General features: G+C 61.4%; 1 protein-coding gene across 4 annotated transcripts in view; it reads right to left on the minus strand.

Moving 5' to 3' along the window:
* The window catches only part of Unc13a (unc-13 homolog A), a 40,847-nt gene extending 15,043 nt beyond the window's left edge, over positions 1 to 25,804 (minus strand). For 3 of the 4 annotated variants that reach the window (XM_042671228.1, XM_042671229.1, XM_042671227.1), the window contains exons 1-27: positions 25,783 to 25,804; positions 20,588 to 20,617; positions 20,109 to 20,208; positions 18,668 to 18,785; positions 17,751 to 17,874; positions 17,244 to 17,317; positions 17,038 to 17,092; positions 15,582 to 15,614; positions 14,533 to 14,740; positions 13,393 to 13,923; positions 12,958 to 13,066; positions 10,879 to 10,925; positions 8,187 to 8,265; positions 7,638 to 7,709; positions 7,291 to 7,510; positions 6,732 to 6,959; positions 6,416 to 6,557; positions 6,134 to 6,303; positions 5,423 to 5,538; positions 4,326 to 4,489; positions 3,765 to 3,915; positions 3,471 to 3,539; positions 3,292 to 3,381; positions 2,066 to 2,200; positions 842 to 975; positions 403 to 488; positions 184 to 310 (exon numbers count right to left, since the gene is read on the minus strand). In XM_042671228.1, coding sequence (XP_042527162.1) covers positions 184 to 310; positions 403 to 488; positions 842 to 975; positions 2,066 to 2,200; positions 3,292 to 3,381; positions 3,471 to 3,539; positions 3,765 to 3,915; positions 4,326 to 4,489; positions 5,423 to 5,538; positions 6,134 to 6,303; positions 6,416 to 6,557; positions 6,732 to 6,959; positions 7,291 to 7,510; positions 7,638 to 7,709; positions 8,187 to 8,265; positions 10,879 to 10,925; positions 12,958 to 13,066; positions 13,393 to 13,923; positions 14,533 to 14,740; positions 15,582 to 15,614; positions 17,038 to 17,092; positions 17,244 to 17,317; positions 17,751 to 17,874; positions 18,668 to 18,785; positions 20,109 to 20,208; positions 20,588 to 20,617; positions 25,783 to 25,804 — 3,434 coding nt within the window. Of the gene's footprint in view, positions 1 to 183; positions 311 to 402; positions 489 to 841; positions 976 to 2,065; positions 2,201 to 3,291; positions 3,382 to 3,470; positions 3,540 to 3,764; positions 3,916 to 4,325; positions 4,490 to 5,422; positions 5,539 to 6,133; positions 6,304 to 6,415; positions 6,558 to 6,731; positions 6,960 to 7,290; positions 7,511 to 7,637; positions 7,710 to 8,058; positions 8,065 to 8,186; positions 8,266 to 10,878; positions 10,926 to 12,957; positions 13,067 to 13,392; positions 13,924 to 14,532; positions 14,741 to 15,581; positions 15,615 to 17,037; positions 17,093 to 17,243; positions 17,318 to 17,750; positions 17,875 to 18,667; positions 18,786 to 20,108; positions 20,209 to 20,587; positions 20,618 to 25,782 lie in introns of all 4 variants that reach the window. The other variant, XM_042671225.1, reaches the window with a different exon arrangement.
* Positions 25,805 to 26,257: the final 453 nt, after the last annotated feature.

Here is a 26,257-nt window from a genome sequence, read left to right on the forward strand (position 1 = left end):
GCTGCTCTGAGGACCCCTGGCTCCTAGGACGTGAACGCGCTGAGCGCTCAGCATCCATGGCACGGGGCTGGAATCCCTACCAGCTGCCGAGTGGCTGGGCATCCTCGGCAGACAGCCTGTGGGGCCCTTGTAGCGGGGGCCCCCCGTGGCCAGCACAGGCAAGGCAAGGCTGGGCGGACTTACGCGGGGTACTCGGGGACTCGGTCCTTGAAGGCAGGCAGCTCGGCCACGTACTCATTGTACAGCCACTTGACCTTGAAGTGCAGGTTCATGTAGTCGGCGCTCTTGCAGAGACGGTGCTTGTCGTGCTCTGGGGGGGTAGGCAGGGCTCAGCCGGGGCCCTGAGGCGCGAGGGCCTGCTGTGGGGCTGGTGGGATGGGGGGGGCGGGCGCCGGTGCTCACCCTCCATGGCGTACTTCATGTCTTGGGCAAATAGGTTCCACATGACCTCAGCACTGATTTTCCCCACATTCAGCTCCTGGGGGAACCTGGCCAAGGCGGTGACACAGAGGCTGGGCTGAGGTGGCCAAAAGCGTCACATCCCTCCTCCAGGGGCCGTGAGGGGCACGGGGGCCATGGGGGACAGTGAGTGACTCGAGCCCTGCAGAAGGCCTGGCTCCCCCTCCCCCAGCTTCCACCCTACACCTTTGTCCTCACCCACCCGTCCACCCATGCGGCTGCACGCTCACACAGGACGGCTCAAGAGCCAACCATATGGATCTACACACATGCCAGGAGACCTACGGTGACCCCACATACAGCTACATGGTCACAGACCCCCAGGCCTCTGTGCCCGGCCGGGGATGCGCACTGGCCACAAGGCCCGGCGTCCCGCACTCACTGGTTGAGGCAGGGTGTGTAGGAGTTCTTGTCCTCCTCGATGATGGACACGATCAGGGTGATCAGCTTCGACCAGAAGTCCAGGTTCTTGATGCTGGGCCCCTGCTCCTCTGGGGGAACCTCGCCCTTCTTGGCCTGGAAGGGGCAATACACATGCAGGCTATGAAGACCCAGGATGTGCTGGGCCCGCGGGGTGGGGGTGGGGGAGCAGGAGGTGGGCGAGTGCACAATCACAGTTTAGGGGATTGGTGGGGAAAGGGGCAGGAGAGGGCCTGGTCCACCACAGGCCCGGCTGTGCCAGATGCTCCTGGGGTGCTGCATGCGCACAGCTGTGCCTGGCTGCACAGGGCCCAATCCCTTAGTCTCCCAAGTTCTTTTTCTTTTCTTTGTTGGTCATGGGGCTTGAACTCTGGGCCTGGACGCTGTCCCTCAGCTCTTCAGCTTAAGGCGAGCACTCTACCACTTGAGCCACAGCGCCACTTTGTTTCCTGATAGTTTATTGGAGATAAGAGACTCACAGACTTTCCTGCCCAGGCTGGCTTTGAACCGTGGTCCTCAGCCACCTGAGAAGCTGGGATAACAGGTGTGAGCCACCGGTGCCCAGCTCATTAGTTCTTGAATAAGGTTCCTACATTCTACCCAAAGCACTATGCTCCTATGTGCACTTCCTGGGTAACTGGGATGATACGCGTGTACCAGCATGCCCAGCTGATGTGGTTGAGATGGGATCGTGTGCAGTTTATAGGCAAGCCTCACAGCAGTCTTCCCAATCTCAGCCTCCCAAGGAGCTGGGATGACACCGCCTCTCAAATGGCTCCAGTGAGTCAAGCTGCAGGGATGAACCTGGGCTCTGTGCCTAGTCCGCCTCAGTGATCCTTGGATGGAGCTGCGACACTAGTGTTTTATGCCTAACTCAGCTCAGCCACCAACCTTACCGTGTGCCTCTGTGCACCTAATGCCAAGCACCTGGGCGGGCGCTGTGCACAGCTCGTGTGGTGCTCTCTGTTCCCCTTCCCCAAGATGGGGTGCTGACCCCACTTTGCGCGAGATGACTCAGAAGAGCCAGGCCTCTGGGGCGGGGCCGGGGCATGGGGGGGGGGGGCCACAGCCCCCTGGGCCTCTGGGGCGGGGCCAGGGCATGGCGGGGCCCCACCCCCACAGCCCCCGGGCCACACCGGGTCTGTCTGCCATGCCCCCTCCCACCCCCACAGCCCCCGGGCCGCACCGGGTCTGTCTGGTACTCGCGGCTGTACAGCTCATGGCAGTTGTTGAAGATGTACTCATAGGTGGAGTTGAGGCACGCCTTCACACAGTCCTTCACCACCTGGCTGGCTCGTGGGGGGCTCTGCAGTTCCTGGACCTGAAAGGTGGGGTTCAGGCATGGGGGCCAGGCCGGGCCAGAACACGGCTCCCCAGCACTCTGGGGTTAGAGAAATGGTGCAGTGTCACTGCAGACTGTCAAACCCCTGAGCGCCATTCCTCCCGGAGAGAAGCAAGGCAGAGAGCAGGGGGGAGAGTGACACTCCACGCACCACAAGGCCCTGGGCCCCAGCTCCAGCCCACGAGCAGCAAATGAGAACCAGACTGGAGACAAGAGGGCTGGCCAGAGGTGGAGGAAAGAGAGGCACACCACCGTGAGTGCAGCCACTGCGGAAAACCAGGAGGCTGCCCCTCCAAAGTGGCATAACCAGAAAATCTGGTGACCCAGCCCTCAGGGCTGGGCTGTGGGGGAGATATTGGCACCCTGTGTTTACCACAGCCCACTGCTCACCATCAACACATAAGGGGTACAGAAAACACGGGCCATGCACACAACGGAATAGCATTCAGCCAGGAAAAAGGACGGGGATACTATTTTGACAACAGACGGAAGTCCTATGAAGCCAGGCAGGCACAGAAAGGCAGGGCCACAGTCATTTGTGGAATCAAGGGTGGAGTGGAGAGGAATGGGGGTATCGGAGGCTGGGGACGGGCTGGACTGTGGGGCTGGGTGGCAGCTAGGCAGAAGTAGGTGTCAGAACCCAACGCACGGCATGCAATAGCTGCTGATGTCCTGAACACATCACAGAGATACCCAAGGGGAGTTTCAAGGTTTTTAGCACAAAGCAGCAGCGAATGTAAAAGTGAACACTTCTAACCTGATGCAAACACGGCACAATACCCTACATGCACAGCTTTGATGCTGTGTCACTTTAAGCAATGGAGCACTGGCCAGGTGGCCTGTGCCGCCAGGGCCCCGGGGAGGCCAGGTAGGATCACACCAGCTGCAGGCCCGCCTGGGCTGCAGTCTCAAACTCTTTTATGACATAGTGAAGGCTGGGCTGGGGGCGTGGCTCCAGTCTCGGAGCACCTGCCTAGCAAGCTCAAGGCTCTGAGTCTAAAGCAAAGCAAAGAAGGCGCAGTAAGGGCAGGTGGTGGAAGATGTGTGGCTTGGTGGGTGGAGGGCTGCACCTTCATGCGGAAGAAGGTGATGCTGGTCAGCAGGTCCACCGTGGACTTGAGGTCCTGGAGCCGCTCAGGGCTGCTGGCGGGGAAGTTGTTCTGTTGGAAGTGAGAAGGCGTGGGTAAGGAGGGAGCTGGGAGGCGGGCTGGGGGAGACAGAGCCCAGAGCTGCAGAGGCAAGTACTCACCCGATACATGGAGAGGTCGATCCGCAAGGAGTTGTGCAGCTGGTCCAGGAGCTTCACGAAGCGCTCTTTCTGCAGAGGAGAGGGCGGGCGGAGGTGGCCGCTGAAGGGATCATGATGCACTTTCTGCATACTACACACCCCACACAGCACCTGTGCCAGCCTATGGCTGCTACTGATGGGCCAACAGACTCAGAGAGGAACAGCGACTGACACAAAGCAAGTCAGATCTATGCTGGGAACCCAGGAGTCCCAAGCACGGGTCCCTCTCCTTCCAGCCCCGGCCCCAGGACTGACCCCAAAGTTGGAGGCGGCAAAGCGGTCGGAGGCTGACACGTTGGTGGAGGCGGTGGTGTGCGCGTAGTAGGCATTGATGTTGGCTAGCAGCGTGCTCATGACGGCCGGCACCCCGGGGCACATGTACTTGGAGGAGAGGCAGGCAAAGTGGCTATGTGTAGAGAGAGGGAGGCACGGGCCCAGGTCACTCCAACTCACCTCCAGGACTGCACCCTGGGAGCAGCTGCCTCTCCACCGGCCCTCCTTCCCCTCTGCCGACTCTGCCTTTCTCTGTGTGACACCACTGACCCCTCTGTCCCCCCCACCTCACCCTCCCCTCTTCCCTCCAGGGTTTTTGCAGTACAGTCCACAGTGGCCTCTAGCTTGTGATCCTCCTGCCGCAGCCTCTCAGTGCCAGATCACAGACATGGCCCCCACTCCCAGCCCATGTCCATCTTTCTATCCACCTGGCTGTCATCTATCCATGTCCAGGCTTTTCCCGCACACCCCACCTGCGGACACTGGACACCTCTATTTTCCCAGCACCCAGACCTCCCCAGGGCAGGGCGCCCCGGTCCTCACGTCATGGCTTGGTAGATGGACTCCACGCCGTAGCGCATGGCGAACTCGTCTACGATCTCCTGGGCCGTCTCGTCGTAGTACACTTTCCAGGCGTCGTCCCCCTTGGCGTCTGGGATCTTGACCACACCGTTGTTCTGCACGTCCGTCACGAAGTGGAAGAGGTTCTGTGTGTGGGGGGGGGGGGGGTGGAGGGCATATCACACACAAGGCATCGCGGAAAGGGACCCACCCACCTGCTCCTCTTCATCCAGCCACCTGTCAGTCTGTCTGTCCAGTCATCCATCCACCCCTAAACATCTAAAACACACTGGTCCTTCCCTTCTCTTATTTTCTTGCTGGCACCAGGACTTGGCCTCAGGGCGCTTGGCTCTTTCTGCTCCTGGGTGGTGCTCCGTTATTTGAGCCACACCTCTACTTCTGGTTTTTTGCTGCTTAATCTAAGCAATTTGCTGTCTCCTGAGTAGCTAGGATTACAGGCGTGGGACACCACACCCAGCTTCATCATTTTATTTGTTTAGGTGATGAAACTGGGGCTTAATCATTTCAAGGCTGGAGCTCTACCACTTGAACCTTAAATCTACTTCTAGTTTTTGCTGGTTATTTGGAGATAAGAACCTCTCACCTTGGTCTTCCCGGGCTGACTTCAAACACGGATCCCCAGAGCTCAGACTCCCGAGTAGCTGGGATGACAGGTGTGAGCACCGGTGCCCGGCCGTCCATCTACTTCTCATCTACCCCCACTACACACCCCTCCACCTGTCCATCATCCACCCACGGAGCCATCTATCTCCCCACTACCAATCCGTCTACTTCTACTCACTCATCCATCCCACCATTCGTTCATCTGCTGTTCAGAACTCCTTCAACAAGCCAAGTGCGGGGAAGACTTCTGCCAGGAACCCCAGGCAGCTGGAAGTCAGACTGACACACAGCCAAGCCCGAGGGTTTCATCCTGGGACAGGACTTGGGACTAGACAGAGCTGGAGCAGGGCAGCCTTGCCAGAGGGGGCTTGATGGGCACGGGCGGAGGTGCAGCCTGAGGCCCGGAGCAAGAGCCGGGGTGTGGAGAGGGAGCGTGGGCTTGCACGTGGGCTCACCTCATGCAGACAGGTATACTGCACGTGGTACGGGGCCACCTTCTCCTCGCCCTTGATCTCCACACTGATGTGCAGACGAATGGCACCCGACACTGCAGACTTGTCTGTTCTCTTGTCTGTGGGGCAGACAGGGCTCTGACCTAACTGCGGGTCCCTCAGACGCCCAGAAACTGAGGCCAGGCTTGTCGCTGCGTCATGAGGGCATTCCTCAGCCCCCATCCTTCCTTTACATACACACTGTGTTCTGGGGGCTGTCTCCCCCATCTAATTCTAAGCCCTGTCTCTCCTATCAGACCAAGTAAGGCATGGAGACCTTGCTTCCTCCACTCTTCAACTCTACACTTCTTTTTTTTTTTGTCAGTTCTGGGGCTTGAACTCTGGGCCTGGGTGCTGGCCCTGAGCTTCTTTTGCTCAAGGCTAGCACTCTACCATTTCAGCCACAGCACCATTTCAGGCTTGTTCTCTGTGTGTGGTACTGAGGAATCGAAACCAGGGCTTCATGCATGCAGGGCAAGCACTCTACCACTGAGCCCCCTTCCCAGCCCCTCAACCCTACACTTCGGATGTAGGTCTCTCTCTCCTCAGGTGGGATCTCTTGTCTGTTTTCCCAGAACCCCTTCAACCTCTGCAGGCCCGGCCCTGTGCATCTGAGGCTCTGCCCTCCCCTCTACAGGCCGCTCCCTCCCCTCTGCAAATCCCATCCTCGCTCACCCAAATTGTACCACACGTCCATCTCGCCGCTCAGCGTCCGCACCTCGATGATTGTTTGTCCCAGGAAATCGTCGGACTCCCTCTTGAATCTCTGCTTCACCCGGGATTTTATGTCATCGTCCTCATCCCACACGCGTACCTTGATGCGGTCGGAGGAGTTGTGACATTCACTATGTAGGGAGGAGAGGCAAGAGCACGAGTCAGCACCTACCACATGCAGGTCCTCAAAGCCCCTGGCAGCAGCCAGAAGCCCCAGCACTGGGCACCCAGCCAGGCACTCACAAGTGGAAATTCTCTTCCCACACCGGGTTCAGGTTTCCATAGATGGTTTTTGTTCGTTTCTTGGTCTTCCCAACCTGAACTGTGACATAAGGGTCGCTGGATCCTGTCTTGTCCTTTGCTTGCAAGCCCTGGGCACAGACCACTGGAAGACACAGATGAAGACCAGACATTGAACTTGGAGGTGGCCTATAGAATAGCCACTGCACAATGCCAGGTGGCTTAGGGAGCCTGGCCTCCAGCTAGGAGCGCCAGCTGTTGCCCCCAGGTCTGAGAGGGGCGCGAGCTGGGGGAGGCTCCAGATGTCCCCACCCCTCACCCGTGATGCTGATCTTGGCTGACCACTTGGACGTGCCGTCCAGCACGCTCTGCTTGACAGCCTTCATCTGCTGCGTGTGCGCCGTCTTAGTCACAGCAAAGATCTCCTGGATGAGCTCGAAGATCTCGGGCTTGTTGCGCTCTCGGATCTTCATGCGGTCTTTGAGCACCATGATGATGTTCTGGGTCCGGTCCTCAGCACCGTGCTTTGAGCTCTTCTCCGCAGCCCCTGAGGACGCCCCAGGCCCGTCACTGTCCCCAGACCTCCACTACATGTGTTCCCCGGAGGGGGCCACACCAGTTTAAGAAGTGGGGCTCAAATGAGGGCCCCCAAGAGCCACTTTCCCACGTGTTCAGCATCCCCAGCCACGGGGCCCAGCCCCACAGGTCCTGGTCGGTGACCAGGCCCTCACCTTGGCCCCGCCTCTAGACCATCCCACCCATGTGACCAGAACCAGGCCCAGATGCAAAGCCTCTCCTCAGCCCTGCTCCCAGGGCACCACCCACCACTCAGCCCCGCCCCCGCCCACCACCCCGCCCACCGCCCACCCCCGGCTCACGCTGCAGGCAGTCGGCATTAAGCAGATCCTGGCACTTCTCGTGGCACTTGACCCCGCACTCGGTGCAGCGCATGCCCTGCCGCGCGATGCCCCACAGCAGCCCCTCGCACTCGTAGCAGTAGGTGGGCGTGGTGGCCGTCCACACCTCGAAGTTGTGCGGCGTGGTGCAGGAGATGGGGTAGATTAAGGCTTGCAGGGTCTTCTTGTAAACGTGGTTTTTCTGCAGGGGCCCGGCAGGGACCCCTGAGCCCCATCGGGTTGCGGGATGCCCGCCTCCATCATCACCCCGCTTCCTTTTCCCAGTCCAGTCCACCCCCAAGGAGGGAGCCCAGAGGCTCCTCACGCACCAGCTCCTCGTTGTTCAGTGTGCTGGAGGTCAAGGCCGAGGTGATGCCGGCTTTCCTGGACTGGACCAGAGACTGGGGCCCGAGGATCCAAAGGTGTCAGTCACACAGCCGGCCACAGGGGGGCCCGCCACCACAGGACGCCAGGCCACCGTGCGGCCACGGGACGGATCGGGGAGTGACAGAGGGTCTGGGTCACAAGGGGCCCTGAGGAGGAGGGCAGCCCCACCCCAGCTCACATTCCCCACACTCGGGGCTTGGGAGTCACCCCTAGCAATGGACCAGGCACAGGGAAGCCGTTAGCCACGTGAAGGAACAGGTGGCTGAGGCCGTGGACCGGTCCCCCCAAAACATGCCATAGACAATTGGAAACACACTTCCCCCCTTCTGAGGAGACTGCAGGTGCCACATCACCCCCACTCACCATAGCCTGCAGTGTCCCGCCGCACAGGGGGTAGAAACCAGACTGGATTAGTCCCAGAGAAGCCTCCACAGCCCCGCCCCAGCGCGGGCCCCCTTGCCCTGGGCTGGCCCAGACAGGGTGGCGCTCACCAGGTCGCTCACAAGGGGGATGGGCTTCCTCTTTCGGATGTCCGGCATGCTATCGATGATGATGAGGCCTCCACCAGGGCTGCAGGGCACAAAGGGACACAGAGGACCCAGGCTTCCTCATTCCACACACAGACAGCTCACCGGTGAGACCAAAGGTTGAACAGGGCCCTGAGCAAAGCTACCCTGAGCCCCAAGACTGCAGGATGGGCCTTGTGTGGGAGCGAGGTGTAGGTGTGACCCCTTAGTATGTATGAGGAACCTCTGGAAACTGATATCTTTCAGCAGCTGAGAATTATCTTTACAAAAGGAGACACAGGAAGCCAGGCACCAGTGGCCAAGATCTGAGGATCCCAGTTCAAAGCCAGCCTGGGCAGACAAATCCAAGAGACTCTTATTTCCAATTAGCCAGCAAAAATGCCTGAAGCGGAGGCATTGGCTCAAATGGGAAAACACCATTCTTGAGCAAAAACAGCTATGCCTGGGTTTCAAGCCTCAGCACCAGATCAAGAAAAAGAGAAACAGGGAGAAGATATCCATGTGCTGTAACAGTCAGGCAGAGGTGGTGCTGAGTGACTTACAAAGCAAGAGGGGTGAAGGGAGGCTTGGACAGACGACAGAGGAGAAGGCTGTGTCCCTAGGTCTAAGGGAACAAGGCTTTGATCTCAGCTTGGGAGCGAGGTCCCACGCTGAAGGTCTGGGTTTACAGGAAACGAAGACACTTCCAAATCCGAATCTAAGAGACGGCAGCGGGGGGCGGGGGGGGGGAGGGTAACAAGGGCATTTTTTTTTTTTTTTTGGTCGGCCGTGGGACTTGAACTCTGGGCCTGGGTGCTGTCCCTCAGCTCTTCAGCTCAAGGCAAGCACTCTACCACTTGAGCTATAGCGCCACTTCCGATTTTTCTGGTGGTTATTGGCGATGAGTCTCACGGTCTCTCCTGCCTGGGCTGGTTTTGAACCGCGATCCTCAGATCCCAGCCTCCTGAGTAGCTAGGATGACAGGTGTGAACCACCAGCGCCCGGCTAACAAGGGCATTTTTATGAACTGAAAACCTGCCTAGGGCACATCTGAGGACTAAACTAACTGAAGACAAATGCCCTTTGTGCCCAACCCTGAGGCTGCCACCGTGCCTCTCACCTCCACCTGGGAAGGGGTCATGTCAGAGAATTAGAATCCTGTTTGTGTTGCCATCTGTAGGTGGCTTTGCATCAACTGCTGTGTTGAAAGGGGCACTCTGGGAGATGCCCAGTGACGAGACCCCCCCTTTATTGAGGTGCAGCTGCCTGTCAGGATTCAGGGTGTGGCTTCCCTGCACAGGCTTCCTTCCCATTGGCTAAAGAGAGGGGCAGCAGCCAATGACATGGCAGCAGCCCTGAGCCCCTGCTGTGGTCAGGTGGGCAGCCTCCCTGCCCCACCCAGAAGGCAGATCCTGAGAGAATTCTCCTGCCCAAGGCTCCCCAGTCCAGACTCCAGCCAGACACCTGCTGGGTTATTTTTAGAATCCTAGCTGCTGGTGCTTGCAGACATCGCAGTGAAGGAGGTCACTGCCTGGTTGCTATTTTCAAACACAAGTGTGCCCTCCCCACTAACCATCTGACATCCCTGCAAACCAGTAAACTCAAGAGCTCAGATGTGCCAGCATGCCTCATTTAAAACTAAATGGTTCTCATTAACTAAAGTGCTACAAGGTGAGAACCTGAGGAATTAAAACAATTGAAGAAAAGAAAAGAAAAAAAATATAAAATCACTCCAGGGTTGTAAATGGGGTGTAGCAATGAGTTTCTTTCATCTTGAACTCAGTTCTTCAGGACCTGGCAGTGGCACCGAGCCTCTCCCCTGCTTGGGGATGATCACCTGAGTTCAGGGGACCCAAGCAGCAGGAACCCTTTAGCCTAGGAGTTCAGCAAGACCATAGCTCAAAAACTCAAACCATGGGCTGGGAAGGTGGCTCAGTGATAGAGCGCTTGCCTTGCATGCCTGAGGCCCTAGGTTCGATTCCTCAGCACCACATAAGCAGAAAAAGCCAGAAGTGGCACTGTGGTTCAAGTGGTAGCGCGCTCGCCTTGAGCTGAAGAGCTGAGGGACAGCACCCCAGGACTGACAAAAAACAAAAACAAAAACACAAAAACTCAAACCAACAGCCAGGTACTGGCGGCTGAAACCTGTAATCCTAGCTACTCAGGAGGCCAAGATCTGAGGATGGCCAGGGCAGGAAAGTCTGAGACTTAACTCCAATTAAACCACAAAAGAAGCTGGAGGTGGCGCTGTGGCTCAATTGGTAAGAGTGTTAGTCTTGAGCAAAAGAGCTCAGGGACAGTGCCCAAGCCCAGAGTTCAAGCCCCAGGACTGGCAAAAAACAAGGGGCTGGGAAGGTGACTCAGTGGTAGAGCGCTTGCCTTGCATGCATGAGGCCCTGGGTTTGATTCCTCAGAACCACATGAGCAGAAAAAGCCAGAATTGGCGCTGTGGTTCAAGTGATAGAGCGCTGGCCTTGAGCTGAAGAACTGAGGGACAGCGCCCAGGCCCAAGTCCAAGCTCCACGACCTACCAAAAACAAACAAACAAACAAAAAAACCCAAAAACCCAGAAATCTCTCAGTCCTGAAGCCATTCCCACCCTCACTGGGCTGTGCCCAGATGCTACTGAGCTCTGGGTTCCGAATTTCCTCCCAACACCCACAGGACTGTCACTCACCCGCCTTTGAACCACAAGGACTTAGACATCTCGCCTTCTCCCCGGGCCTGCAGGACAGACAGACAGGCAGATATGATCGCTATGTCCTCCCCTCCTCTCCCAGGCAAGCTCCACCTCCCACCCTGTGCCGGCTTGCACTGGAGTCAGGACGCCTGTGTCCTGTACCTGGGAGTGTCTACCTAGGGATCCCCTAGATTTCTCGGGTGCTCACTTTGTCCTTCAGTGAAATGGGCTGGCGGGCACGTGAGCATCTGTCACCCACCACCACCAGACTGCAGCATTCTCAAGAGGTCATGCACCATGGTTCTGAGGTGTTCGGGGGCTAAAATCTACTCCTTTTCTTTTTTTTTTTTTTTTTTGGTCAGTTGTGGGGCTTGAACTCTGGGCCTGGGCACTGTCTCTCAGCTCTTCAGCTCAAGGCTAACGCTCTATCACTGAGTCACAGTGCCACTTCTAGTTTTCTAGTGGTTCATTGGAGATAAAGAGTCTCATGGACTTTCCTGCCCAGGCTGGCTTTGAACCGCGATCCTCAGATCTCTGTCTCCTGAGTAGCTGGGATGACAGGCGTGAGCTCCGCTTCCCTGAGGCAGGATCTTGCTTGTATTCCATGCTGGCCTCAAACCTTCAGTCTTCTTGCCTCAGCCCTTCAGGGCTGAGATTAAAGGCATGCACTGCCAAATCCAGCCAGCCTTAGTGCTAGCACTCCTCTGGTTCAACACTCAGGATGCTGTCAGTCTCTGAACACCCTGTGTCCTCAGTCACTCCTCAGCTCGCCTGCACCGGGGCCTTTGCCCTCAGCTGGCATGCCTTCTCATTCCTGCCCAGAACACTCTCCCACCTCTCCTGTGACAGACACAACTCCAGGGTGGCCGTGGGAACCCAAGAGGCAGCATGAGACGCTGCTGCTGAGATCTCGGAATCGGTGCTTCTCATGCCCGCAGCACTGGGAGGGACCCTGGCCCACACCCCAGCCTGGCGGTCAGGTCCGCAGCGCTGGGAGGGACCCTGGCCCACACCCCAGCCTGGCGGTCAGGTCCACGGTGGCGGCGGTTGCCGCTAGCTTTCATTTAACTTTCACTGAGTGAAAGTCAGCAATGGACTTTTCACTGTAGAGCCTTTCTACCTTTTGAAATTTAGAAGCATACGAATGCATGACTTAGTCAAAAATAACATAAAATTAGATTTTAAAACAAGGTAAGAATTTTGGTTTGAAATTTTGACAACTCTAGCCACGCAGGGCAGTGAGTGCCCACCTATGAGGCTGAGGGGGCCTGAGCTACATTGCCTCAAGCAAACAACAAAAGAGGCAGAGAGAAAAAGGAATTTCTGCAGTCGTGATATCTGGTAGTCTCCCGGGGAGTCTGTTCTGGACCTCCTATGTGTGAAGGGTCCCCTTGATAAGGGCGCAGCTCTGTGGGATGTGACGAAGCTGTGTGTGGTTGGGTGTGGGAGGTGGGGGGCAGAGGGGGGGCAAGATCAGCTTGGGTGGGGGTGGCCATGGCCAGTCTAGGTATGGGTGACCATGGGAAAGGTGTGGCAGGGACCAGGAAAGGGCCAGGGTGGCTGGGAGACAGGCAGGGGTGGTGATGGCCAGATCTGAACAGGACATGGACAAGCCACCAGCGGTGATCAGAGGAGCCAATTGGGAAAGGGTGGGGTACTGGGCATGGCCAGACCTAAGCAGGCTGTGTGGGATGCTGGGTATTACCAAGCAGGTTGTAGGCAGGTCCAGAAGGTTATGGGAGGGCCAGGCCAGTTGTGGGCGGGGCCAGGCAGGCTGTGTGGGATGTTGGGTATTGCCAAGGTGATTGTGGGTGGGGCCAAGCAGGTTGTGGGTGGGGCCAGGCAGGCTGTGTGGGATGGATGTTGGGTATTGCCAAGGTGTTTGTGGGCAGGGCCAAGCAGGTTGTAGGTGGGGCCAGGCAGGCTGTGTGGGATATTGGGTATTGCCAGGCTGATTGTGGGTGGGGCCAAGCAGGCTGTGTGGGATGCTGGGAATTACCAAGCAGGTTGTGGAGGAGACCCAGCAGGTTGTGGGTAAGGAAAACCTGGCTGAGGGAGGGCAGGACCGTCACTCACCTCCTGCAGCTGCATCCGAACCTTGTTGAAGGCCCGAAGCCAGTTGGCCTTGGCCCTTGACATGGAATCCTGACCCTCATGGCCTTCCTCATCTTCTCGTTGCCTGAAACTGAGCCCAGGACTTTGTGAGCCATCAGAACAGCTTTCCACAAACCCAGCCTTGCCTCTGCCTTCCACTCACCAAAGAGGTATGGTGTTCCACGGCTCCATTATCTGCCTATGCCTCCCCCTACCTCATCCTCCACAGTCCCCAGGCCTCCAAGTCTTCTAACCATGGGCCCACCCCACCTTCTTGTGCCCTCTCCCACCTCAGAAGCACTAAGGTCACACCTCTGATCACCTCTGACCTTCCCAATAAAGCCACAGTCTTGTGACCACTGCCCACATCCGTGCTGGCCTGTGGCTGGTGACTGCCACTCAGCCCTGTCCTGTTACCTCTCCTCAGCCTGGGGGGGCTCAGACTCAGGTGTCCGCTCGGCTCTAGGCGCTTCCTCGGGTGTGGCCGGCTTGGGGACCCCCTTGGTCACCTCAGAGCCCTCTGTGGGCGGCATCGGGGCCGTGTCCTCCTTCTCGGGTGCAGCCGGTGGGAGGCTGACGCGCTTGAAGTCTTTGGGCTCATCCACAGCCCCCTCTTCAAGCTGAGCATAACTGCCTAGGTCATCAGGGATCTCTTCCTCCTCTTCCTCTTCTTCCTCTTCTTCTTCCTCCTCTTCCTCCTCCTCCTCCTCCTCCTCAGGCAGCTCCTCATCCTCCAGGTCCTCCAGGTCCTCCTCGTCCTGGTCCCAGTGTGGTGAGTCCTTGTGGTAGCTCACTGAGCTGTGGCAGGAGTGGTAGGAGTCCCGGTCCCGCTCATCCTCCAGCTCGGAGCCCTGCAGGCTCTGCTCATCCTGGTCGAAGTCCTCGCTCAGCTGTGAGCTGCCCTGGCTCAGCTCCCCGGATGACGCATAGCGGCTGCTGCCTGTGGGGCTGGGAGAGGTCGGGGCTCAGCTGGGTGGTCTCACCAGGCAGGGTAGGCCAGCGAGTGAGTGCCTACTGTGTGCAAGCCCCTGCCCTGGACACCAGGCAGGACTGAGCGCCTACTGTGTGCAAGCCCCTGCCCTGGACGCCAGGCAGGACTGAGCACCCAGCATGCTCCTCCTGCTCTAGATGGCTGGACGCTGGTGGTAAAAACTGCTACACGGCTGATGGTTTCCTCAGCCTTCCTGTCCCCACCCAGACTGAAGGATGGAGATACAGGCACCACGGTGCTGCCACAGCTGAACGCTGCCTTCCCCAGTACCCAGCCATGGCCATGGGAGCCATGGACACTGTGGCCCTGGGCCTCCATCTCCTCCCAGAAGCAGGTGCAGATCTGGATCTGCAGAGGTGGATGGAGGCTTTCACAGGAGATGCTGCTGAGGTCCTTCCTGTCAGACCCAGGGGGACAGGTGATCCCTCGCTTGGAGCCAAACCACCCTCTACCAACCTTCTAGAATTTTTGTGCCAGCATCTGGGTAATGGAAAGGCCCAACGGCCCACATGAACCTGGAGTCTGTAGAATGGGCCCACTGACCTCCACTGACCCTGGGCGACTACCTGAGGGCCCGCGGCTCTGAGAACTCCTCGTAGCTGTGCATGGAGTCGCTGTAGGACTCCCGCGAGCCCAGGGGTGGCGGCCGCACGGCATACTGGTGCACCGAGGCGTTGGGCTGGGACGTGGTATAGTAGGGCGGGGGGATGCTGTTGCTGGTCTCGCTCCGGTAGTCACTGTCCCGATCGTCCACTGCACTATCGGGGTCGTCGTCTAGACAAGAGGGGGAAAAGAGGGAGAGGGGAGCAAACGGGGTGAACGCACTCCCCCAGACTTGGGGGTTCACTGGCTGCTCACCCAGTAAGAGGAATTGTTATGAGAACAGATGAAGGGTAGTGTTTGTGTTAACAGAGTTAGGAGCTTTAGAACCAGGAGGGGGGTCCTTTGTGTCCCCCCTGAGCAAGGATGAACCTACACTATGGGGGTCCAAGGCAGGCCCTACCACATACCAGCATTAACTTTGCCAATGCCCAGGCTCTATCAAAACCACCGTGACGTGGTCCACTTCCAGGAGGGGACGGTACAGACAAAAGATGGAAGGGATGAACTTATTCAAGAGAAGAAAGAAGGGAGTCCTGGCCTGGTGCTGGCAGCTCACATCTGTAATCCTTGCTAATCAGGAGGCTGAGATTTGAGGGCTGTAGTTTGATGCCAGCCAAAGCAGGGAAGTCCCTGAGACTCTTACCTCCAATTAACCAGTAAAAAGTGGGAAGCTGAACTGTGGCTCAAGTGGTATAGGGCCAGCCTTGAGCAAAAAAGCTAGGGATAATACCAAGGCTGAGTTCAAGCCCTAGGATCAGTGTGCACATGTGCACACACACCACACACACACACACACACACACACACACACACACACACACAACCAAGAGGGTTCTGGTGCCCAGCAGGGGAGGAGAGGAGGCAGGGTCCCTTCTGGACCCGTCTGTTCCCCCACACAGACAGAGCAGGGTCCAGGTGGGCACTGAGGACAGGACAGATTGTCTTGGCTGCCTGCAGGGACCGTGGGGTCCCCAGATGGTCTCATAGCCCCTGGGAAGAGGCACCTTACTTACTCTGCTCATTCCAGCCAAAGTAATTCCAGTTGCCTACAAAGAGAAAGGGCAGACGAACAGGTGACGGGTGCCACATGCCCCTCACTCGCCCCTCCCCTGCCCAGGCCCTGGGGTGGGGTCCCTGGTGTCTTATGTTCTCCCCCTCAGGAGGAAGCAGGGTCCCCACTGTCCAGCCCCTCTGAGGACTACGCCAGGAAGTAGCGAATGGGAACTGGGACCCAGGACTATGAGACCTCCTTCTACTCCTGCTCATGGATAAAAAAAAGTCAAAAGAGAAACCACACTTGTTCCTCATCAGGGCTGAGCTCAGAGAGGGGGCCCAGCGAGCAGCCCAAAGTCACACAGCCCCAGCGGCAGGCCAAGAAGAGAAACCATGCTCCGCCTCCATCCAGCCTCTGGAAATTTCTCTGCGCTGAGTCCTGCCTTTTCCAACCCTCAGCTGCTTCCTCTAGGCAACAGCCACAGTGCTCTTCTGTGTACACTCAGCAACCAGCACACAGCAAGGCGGTGCCTCCATTTCCCAACTGAAAGTCTCCTGGCTTTGTGCCTCTGCTCCCTCCCACACCGCCTGGCCCTGTCCCCAGGCAGGGGACACCAGGTACCTTCTCAATGGCACCCCAACGTCAAGGTGGGAACCAGCTGCATGGCCTACCCCCCTCCAGGCTGTGCCCCACGGTCCTGGGCCCCTGGGGGAGCCGGGGAGCCGGCAGGGAGCTGAGGAGGAGGTGGGTGTGACAGGGCCTCCACCCAGGGCTATGTTGTCATTTGGTCCCTACTCTGAGGGCAGGGACATCCTGATGCAGGGGCCTCTGTCCAAAGCCAAGGGGGACAAGCAGAGGGACACAGCCACTACCATGACCAAGAGACAGAGGGCAGCCGGACCCCCTGGCACCCGTGGTCCCAGTGAGCCAGGAGACAGACTGAAGACGGTACAGCCTGGGGGTTAGGGCAGCCCAGGCCAGCGACCCGGCTCACTAACCGTCATGATACTAACAGACTTGGTATAATAGAAAGAGAAACCATAGGGTTTCTCAGACCTGCATTCAACTCCTGGCTCTGCTGCTTGTCAACTGTGTGACCTTGAGCATGTCACGTCTCCCACTGCTGGGCTTCATCTGAGAAAGGAGGGGCCTGCAGGTGTGAGGTGCTGGAACCGGTGCTGACCCCACTGCCTGGCCCCAGGTGGCCTGGGATCTGGGTGGCCCCGTGGGTTTGCTGAATGCCCGATGGGCCCCCCATGCACCGGGTGACCAAGGGACCTACTGGCCTACATACTGGTGTCCGTGCCCCTGCGGGGCCCCAGGGACACTTCCCACATCCCTCAGAGTGGGGGCCTCCATGGGCTCTATTTCAGAGAGAGACACCAGGCTGAGGCCAGTGGACCCAGCACCAGGACGCTACGCTCTGCAGGTGCTGGACAGGGTGGTGGTGGAGAGGGCGGACAAGGGACACTCACAGCATTGGCTGCTGGGCACGGGCAGGGGCTTGTCGGGCTCATCCCGGAACGGGTACTGTGGAGATGGACAGCATTAGGATCAGGCAGTGGTCTGTGCCACCTGCCTCCCAGCCCCCCCTCCCCTCCCCATGGGACAGAAAGATGGAAGCAGACAGGAGAGAGACAGGGACAGGGCAGTGGCAGAGGCTGAGGGCCGGATGGCATACCTCATCCTGGTCCCGCATGGCGTTCAGCTGCTCCAGCTTCTTGGCCCAGTAGCGCGCCTCCTCCTCCGGGATGTCTGCAAGCAGAGCCACTCAGTCACAGCCAGGCCGTGGACAGGGCGGCGCGGCTGCCTGGGGCTGGCGGGACGCGGCAGGCCCTTGGAAAGACCACGCAGGCTTCTAGAAAGGGGACCTGGGCATGTCTGTGCCACTCTGCCTTCTCTATCTCCCGCTGCTCCCCTCTGTGGCCGTCCGACTCGTGCCATTGTGGCTCTCTCATCGGCTTTCCCTCGCTGTCTCTCATCTGTCTTTGTTGCTTTGTCTCTCATGTTGTCTCTCGTCTTTTTGTCTGTCTCTCATCATTCTGTTGTGGTCCCTCCTGTCCCACCCCGAAATGTTCCAGGGCCCTGCCAGGAGGCTCAGATGTGCCCTGTGCTGTGGGCTCCGTATGGGGGAGCTGGAGGGAAGGCGAGAGGCCCCACCCGACCCTCCCGGGCCAGGCCGCCGCACCCAGGGGCAGCTCGAAGCGCGTGTCCAGCAGGATGCAGTGGCAGGTGGGGTCCTTGGTGCCGCAGATCTCGTTGTCGGCCATGATGACCTGGGAGTCCAGTGTCAGCCACTCTCCGGGGCCCTCCTACATGGGGAAGGGAGGCCGCTCAGGGCCGGGCAGGGCCCAGGCACCGCAGTGCCCCCTGCAGCCCCTCACTACCACCCCCCCAGGGCACATGAGGAAACTGAGGCCCAGAGAGGAACACTAAGGACAGGCCCTTGGGACTGGCCAGACCTCAGCCTCACACGCCACCCCCACCCCGTCCAGGGTCTCTGGCCCCTGACTTCCCAGCCCCTTCCAGGTAGGGGGTGCACGGAAGAGGGAGCCCCTGCGAGCAGGCAGGTGCCTTCATCTCCAAGTAGAAATGATGGGTAGAGTCTGGGGTCTGCCCTAGGAAGCTGGGGGGACCTTCCAGACTTTAGCAGTCTCCTCCCTGACTTCATTCCTTCAATAATCCAAACATGGAAGGCACTGTGGCCCCAAGGTAAGTCTCTCTGCACCTCCTCTGTACCTGGCAGGGCTGGTGATGCCTATTAGTCCCAGAGTAGCTCGCCACCCCGGCGGGCAGGGCACCCCAGCCCCGTGAGGTCAGGCCCAGCGCAGGGGACTGAGGAAAGCTCAGTGAGCAGCTTCTGCCTCGGGCTTTAGCTGAGAGGGTTAGCCCTCTCTTCTGCTATCTTTCCCTGGCTGGAATGCAGCTGTAGCTACAAGTATCTTTAGGCTAAAAGGCGCCAGTCCTGGGCGGAGACAAGACAGGATAACAAGGGGAAAGGAGCTCAAGCCCTTCGGGACACCTCAGATGTTCAAGGAGGCTGTGGGGAGGAGCACCCTGCCTGGCCCAGGACCTCCCTCCCCACACTCCGCCCACGACACCCACCTCATTGGACTGGCGGATGGTCCGCAGTGGGATCCACACAGTGCCCACCATGGTGTCCCAGATGAGGCCCTTGTTCCACACCTCCACAGTCAGCCCCAAGTCCAGGCGGTTGATCTCACTAAGGACAGAGGAACTGGGTATCAGAGGAATGGGAGGGCATGGAGGCTCAGAGAGGTTCATTCACTCACCCAAGGACACACAGCCTCCTGTAACCAAACCCAGGCCTTGAGGCACCTGAGACAGGAAACAACTAACAAACACAGGGCTCTTGCCCTATAGAAGGGAAGTGGAGGTCTGAGAGGGAAGGAAGAGGCTTAGAGCATCACAGAAGGATCAGAAGTTGTGAGGAAAGGGCTGGGAAGGTGTCTCAGTGGTAGAGCGCTTGCCTTGCATGCCTGAGGCCCTGGGTTCGATTCCTCAGCACCACATAAGCAAAAAGTGGCGCTGTGGCTCAAGTGGTAGAGCGCTAGCCTTGAGCTGAAGAGCTGAGGGACAGCGTCCAGGCCCAGAGTTCAGGTCCCACAACCGGACCCAAAAAAAAGAAGTTGTGAGGAAAGAGGACTTCCATCCTGATAAGGATCTTGGGACCCTCAGACACTGACAGTCTGGAGAATGTGTGGAAAATGCTATAGTTCCCTGATACCCCAGGATGAGGCCCTTGGGGTGCCTTTCCAGTGCTGAGTCCAATCAAGTCCCAATTGCACATCTGCCTCCATGGAGCCTCACCCCAAAGTGCATGGCCGGGGGAGGGAATGTAACGATGTTGGGGCTAGGGTTGTGGGGCTGTGTGTCACTGAACAGTGACTCTACCTCTCTGGGCTTCCCTGTCCTCATCTGCAGTATGGGACCACCCCACTCCCCACACACTGTCTCAGCCATCATCCGCAGCAGTGGGACCAAGGTGCCTTTATAAACCAAGCCAGGGCCCCTGTGGCCCTTCATGGCTCCAGGCGGACGCCCGGACACAGGTCACGGGTTCATTCGTTCCTCAACTATTTGCTGTTCAGCTACTGTTGCCAGACCACATGGCCTGACCCATACCGTGGGGACAGAAGCTTCCCAGCCCACCCTCCTGGGGCTCACAGTGTGGCAGCTCTGGAGACACCAGGGGTCAGGGCGCTGGGGGAGGGGGGCTGTGGCACCCAGGTCAAGGCCCTAGGAGCCCCCAGGAAGCAGCCTGGCGGGGCAGCCCAGCATGGGCAGTGGAGGATGGGGGGGTGGGCGTAGCATGCTGCAGGGACCTGGGGCTGAGCCAAGGAGAGGAAGGAACTGGCAGAGACACGGGAGGAGTGTGGCTTTTATCCCGAGGTTGACAAGACAGAGACGAGTTTGGAACACAGGAGTGAGAAGTTGTGATTCGCAGTTTTAAAAATACCCCCCACCCCGGCTGCCTTGCGAGTGGAGGTAGTGGATAGTAGGGGCGAGGGGAGGGGAGGCTCACAACATGAAGTCTTGCTCCCAGCTGGGCTGGCTTCCACGCACAGCAATGGTGGTGCTCTTCACGTTCTGCACCTTCAGCGTCACATACGTGTTGAACTTCTCTGTGGTGGGGACAGCGGGCAGAGCCAGTGTTAGTGCCTAGCCTTGGGTTCCCTGTCCCAGCTGACCCCACCACCAGCATCCACACTGGGAACTGTGGTCCTGGATGCTCAGGTGACTAGATCTGAGCCCAGTAGAGCAGAAAATAAAATTTTAAAGGAAAAACAAAAACCCTGTGCCTAACAGATTGCCATTGGCGAGGCTACCAGAGGCAGAGGACAGGAGACCACACAAAGCCTCTGGATCCCGCCCAACGCCAGGCCCTGTTCAGCTCCCACATCCCCTCCGCAGGCCCAGTGGACTCAGAGGTCCAGGACCCTCCTGACCTCCCTAAGAGACAGACAGACAGGTGCAGAGACAGGGCAGGAAGAGGCCACTTACCTTGAGCACCATCAAACTTGGCTTTTTTGACTGTGGAGAGAGACAGAGATAGGGAAGGGAGATGAGACGGGAAGACAGAGAAAGAGGGAGACACACAGACCGTGACAGAGACGGAGTAAAGGCAGAGACAGGAGATGTAGAGAGGAGAGCAGACAACACAAGACAGGGAAAGTTGGGGAGAAACAGGAGAGACGGGAAGGAGGAGGGGAAAAAGGGAAAGAAGAGGCCATCAGACAGATGAACCCAGCCCCCCAAGGCAGAAGAAAATTGGACCTCGGGAGCAGTCACCCCTGTAGACCCCCATGCTCCCCTCAAATGAGTGTCTTGGGCATCTCTCCCTCAATTGTGTGGTTCGGTTGTCCTCCCAAATGCTGGGGCTTGGAGCTCAGAACTAAAATGTGGGACAGAACGGCTAGGCAAGGACTGGCTGGAAGCTGTTCACATGTTGGCACCAAGTTCCTCCCGGTGCTGGATCTCCTGGAAGTTTTCCTGGTACCACCCCTGCGGCCCACACCAGACCCTCTCCACCAGCACACCCTCCTCTCTCCCCCCCTCCCCCTTGCGCCCCCCACCCCGCCGATGCCACCACCATCCAAAGCAAATGCCCTGTTGGTGTTGGCCATGTCTGATGTTTGCACATGGGGCCCGAGGCCACCAGAGTGGCCCCAAGCCGGGGTCTGCCCTGTCCCTGCTCTGGCTCCCAGGAACAAGGAAGGAGACAGGTCCAGGGGACACATACAGAGTGGGTGCACGCTGAGGTGAGGGGTAGCACCCTGGGTCAGAGCTCTGCCCAAGGGGAGAAGGCCCAGTTTCATCCCTGACCCATCGCCTTGCTCACAAAAGCACCTGACTGCAGCCCATGAAGACCAACTCCGGTTCCCAGGGGACGCTGGAGGCTCTAAATGCGGGTCAGTCAACATTTCATCCCCGTGACACTGGGCATGCACACACGTGTGTACACACGCACACATGTGGGAATTCACAGAAGCATGTGTGAGATACTAGGATAATGGCAATGCTCCCCAGAACACCCAGGCTTTAACCACCACTGGACAGTCAAGAAGGGAGCGTGGGGAGAGTCCTTCCACAGTACACTGGTGTCTCCCTAGACACTCTGCTCCTCAGGAGTGTCCTCCCCATACCCCCTTCCCTCCTCCCTCCTTCCTCATTTGGGCACACAGGCAACAGGAGACCTGTCCAAGGCTCTACCCTCAGGTGGGCTCAGGGGACAAAATTAGGAGAATCAGAAGAGAGGGCCTTAGAAAGGATGGGCCAAGGTGGGGGGAGTAACCCAGGGGCTGGGAGATCTGAGGAAGGTCCAAGGGGAGGTGGGGCCTGAGGGGAGATGGGGTCTGAGGGGAGGGGGGTCTGAGGGGAGGTGGGGCCTGAGGGGAGGTGGGGTCTGAGGGGAGGGGGGGTCTGAGGGGAGGTCTGAGGGGAGGTGGGGGTCTGAGGGGAGGTGGGGTCTGAGGGGAGTGGGGTCTGAGGGGAGGTGGGATCTGAGGGGAGGGGGGGCCTGAGGGGAGGTGGGGAGGTGGGGTCTGAGGGGAGGTGGGGTCTGAGGGGAGGGGGGGTCTGAGGGGAGGTCTGAGGGGAGGGGGGTCTGAGGGGAGGGGGGTCTGAGGGGAGGTGGGGTCTGAGGGGAGGGGGGATCTGAGGGGAGGGGGGGCTGAGGGGAGGGGGGTCTGAGGGGAGGTGGGGTCTGAGGGGAGGTGGGGTCTGAGGGGAGGGGGGATCTGAGAGGAGGTGGGGTCTGAGGGGAGGTGGGGTCTGAGGGGAGGTGGGGTCTGAGGGGAGGGGGGGTCTGAGGGGAGGTGGGGTCTGAGGGGAGGTGGGGTCTGAGGGGAGGGGGGCTCTGAGGGGAGGTCTGAGGGGAGGGGGGTCTGAGGGGAGGGGGGTCTGAGGGGAGGTGGGGTCTGAGGGGAGGGGGGTCTGAGGGGAGGGGGGTCTGAGGGGAGGGGGGGTCTGAGGGGAGGTGGGGTCTGAGGGGAGGTGGGGTCTGAGGGGATGGGGGGTCTGAGGGGAGGTCTGAGGGGAGGGGGGTCTGAGGGGAGGGGGGTCTGAGGGGAGGTGGGGTCTGAGGGGAGGTGGGGCCTGAGGGGAGGGGGGGTCTGAGAGGAGGTGGGGTCTGAGGGGAGGTGGGGTCTGAGGGGATGGGGGGTCTGAGGGGAGGTCTGAGGGGAGGGGGGTCTGAGGGGATGGGGGCTCTGAGGGGAGGTCTGAGGGGAGGGGGGTCTGAGGGGAGGGGGGTCTGAGGGGAGGTGGGGCCTGAGGGGAGGTGGGGCCTGAGGGGAGGCGGGGCCTGAGGGGAGGTGGGGTCTGAGGGGAGGTGGGGTCTGAGGGGATGGGGGGTCTGAGGGGAGGTGGGGTCTGAGGGGAGGGGGGTCTGAGGGGAGGTGGGGTCTGAGGGGAGGTGGGGTCTGAGGGGAAGTGGGGTCTGAGGGGATGGGGGGTCTGAGGGGAGGTCTGAGGGGAGGGGGGTCTGAGGGGAGGGGGGTCTGAGGGGAGGTGGGGTCTGAGGGGATGGGGGGTCTGAGGGGAGGTCTGAGGGGAGGGGAGGTCTGAGGGGAGGGGGGTCTGAGGGGAGGTGGGGCCTGAGGGGAGGTGGGGCCTGAGGGGAGGTGGGGTCTGAGGGGAGGGGGGGTCTGAGGGGAGGTCTGAGGGGAGGTCTGAGGGGAGGGGGGGTCTGAGGGGAGGGGGGTCTGAGGGGAGGTGGGGGTCTGAGGGGAGGTGGGGTCTGAGGGGAGGTGGGGTCTGAGGGGAGGTGGGGCCTGAGGGGAGGTGGGGTCTGAGGGGAGGGGGGCTCTGAGGGGAGGTCTGAGGGGAGGGGGGTCTGAGGGGAGGGGGGTCTGAGGGGAGGGGGGGTCTGAGGGGAGGTGGGGCCTGAGGGGAGGGGGGTCTGAGGGGAGGTGGGGTCTGAGGGGAGGGGGGAGGGGGGTCTGAGGGGAGGGGGTCTGAGGGGAGGGGGGGTCTGAGGGGAGGGGGGGCTGAGGGGAGGGGGGGCTGAGGGGAGGGGGGCCTGAGGGGAGAGGGGGTCTGAGGGGAGGTCTGAGGGGAGGGGGGGCCTGAGGGGAGGGGGGGTCTGAGGGGAGGTCTGAGGGGAGGTGGGGTCTGAGGGGAGGGGGGTCTGAGGGGAGGGGGGTCTGAGGGGAGGTGGGGTCTGAGGGGAGGGCGGTCGGGTCTGAGGGGGCGCGGCCTCCTTCCCCCCTCCAGTCGGGCCCCTCAGCACCGCCTCCGGCTGGAGCCGGTCCGGGAAGGGAAGCGCAGCCTGGCCTAGAGCTTGGGGCCTCCGGCGGCGCGAAGCTATATATAAGCTGAGGCTGGAGGGCCTGACGTCACGCAGGGGCGGGGCGTCGCGGGGGCGGGGCGTCGCGGGGGCGGGGCGTCGCGGGGGCGGGGCGTCGCGGGGGCGGGGCGTCGCGGGGGCGGGGCCCGGCGGGGCGGCGGGGGGCCGGCGCCCGTACGCTCCCCTCTTCCTGCCGTCCGGCTCCCGCCCGGGGCGCGGCCCACGGCGACCACCGTCCCGTCGGGACGGCCGGTTTCACTGTGTGGCGGGGCTGTTTCCCATCTCGGTGACCCTGAGTCCTAGCTGCAGGGACCCCGATCCCGGGGCCTGCGGGTTGCAGGGGGTCCCCTCGGCCTGGGGCGGGTCCCGCTGGTTTTCTGGGGTCCCGAGGTGAGGGACGCCTCGGGCTCTGCGCGCGGGCCGGGCCGGGAACGAGGGTCCTGGCCCCCGCGGGCGGGCAGCGCACCCCAGGAGTCCCCGGCCCACGCGGCCGCTTCGCCTCGGGTCTGGCACCGGCGGCGGCCGCTCAGGAAACCGCGGCTGCAGGCGCGGGACAGCCCGCGCCCGGGGAGGGGGGCCGGCTGGGGACCCGCGTCCTCCTTCGGGCTCCCTCAATAAACAGGTGCCCCGGGTCTCTGCTTCCCAGGCCCCGGCGCGCTGCGGGCGCGGCCCCGCTGGGAAGGCCGGAGGGCCAGGCGGGTCGGCAGCCGCGGGCTCGCCAGGTTGCGGGGCTGCGGGAGGGTCAGGGTCGGCCCCCATCCTTCCCCGGCCTCTCCCCTCCTTGCTGCAGCCGCTGGGGGCGAGCCCACTGCCCTGCGCCCGGCGGCTGTTTCTGGAAGCCTCGCCCTCGGCTGCCCCCCCTCCACCGCCCCCGCAGCCGAACCTCCGGTTTGCGTCAGAGCTGGAGGTGAGGTGTCACCCCTGCGTGTCCCCCCCGCACCCCTCCCCGCGCGAGCCCGCTGGAGACGCCGGGCTGCGGGAGCCGCGCAGCGGCCCGGGGCACGGAGCCCCCTCCTCCCGGGCGCAGGTCCCGGAGGCGAGGCCCCCCCCCCCTACTCCACGGGGTGCCCGGGGCTCGGCTCTCCCGCGCCTCGCTCCAGACCTGACGGCCGGCGTTCGTGCCCGGGACCCTCCTCCCGCCACCCCAGCCAGGCGACCAGCGGCTCTGAGGACCCGGCCGCTGGCCCTTTAAGAACAGCCGCGTCCACGCGGCGCGGCGCCCGGCCCCGGGGAGCGCGGGGAGCGCGGGGAGCGGGCGGGGCTGGGTTTGTGAATGGAGCGGGGGAGGGGCGGCGGGGGCGGGCCCGGCGCGGGACCAGTCCGTCCCGCGCCCCGCGGCGCACGCACGCGTGCGGTCCCGCACACACGCGCGCGCGGCCTCCCGCAGCCGCACCGCCGGGCTCGGTGACACACCCCACCCCCACCCGGCCCGGGGTGGAGCGCCCCGCGCCCAGCCGCAAGGGCGGAGGGTCCGCGCGCTCCCGCCCCCGGCGCCGAGCGCGGGGCTGGGCGTGGGCTTCGGCGCAGATGGCGTGCGGGCCCCAAAATAGCGGCGCCCCACGTCCGCGCCCTCCTCGCAGCCGCGGCGGGCGCGCGGGGACTCCGCTCCGCCGCGGGGGCGGCTCCCGCCACGCCGCGGGCCGCGCTCCGGGCCGCCAGGAGTGGGCTCCGCGCCCAGGCTCCCGCGCTCCGGCTCTCCGGTCCCGGCGTGGGACCCTCCCCGCGCCCGACCCCCCCAGGGCCCCGGGGTCGCCCCAGCCGCCCGGCCCGCGCCCCCGGCCGAGGCCCCGCTCCCCGCCGCGCGCCCACGGTCCCCACAGGACCCCGGCGACCCGCCAAGCCCGCGGCGCGCCCGATGCCCCGGGCGCCCGGCCGCATCCGCGCCCCGCGAGGCCCGCGCCGCCCCTACCTCCGACGCAGAGCAGAGACATGTCGCCCTGCCGGGCCGCGGCGGCCTGGGCGCGGCCGGCTCCGAGGGGCGGTCAGCGGCCGCGGGGCCGGGACACCGCGCGCAGCGCTCACGCCGGGGCCCGGCCGTCGCCTGCCATCTTGGTTCAGCACCCGGGCGCGGACAGCGCCCGACGCAGCGACGCGGGGCGGGGCCGACGCGCCGCGGTGGGCGGGGCCTCGCCGGTGGGCGGGGCTTCTGCGGCAGGCGGGGCGGGCGCGTCGGCGTGGCAGTGTCGCCATGGCCCCGCCCCTGAGCTCCCTCCGTGGCCCTTCGGGTGCGTGAGGTTCTGCGGGGGGCCTTGCCCCACCTTCCTCCCGGCAGCGGGGATCCCCCCAGGTCAATCTGGGCCGCCCCTGACTCCCTCCAAGCCACCCCCTAAGTGCGTAACCGCAGCCACAGCCCGGCCCGAACCCCTCCTCCACGGAGCCTTTCC

The sequence above is a fragment of the Dipodomys spectabilis genome, unplaced genomic scaffold (assembly GCF_019054845.1).
Source record: "Dipodomys spectabilis isolate Male_0828 unplaced genomic scaffold, ASM1905484v1 ptg000609l, whole genome shotgun sequence".
Taxonomy (NCBI): Eukaryota; Metazoa; Chordata; class Mammalia; order Rodentia; family Heteromyidae; genus Dipodomys; species Dipodomys spectabilis.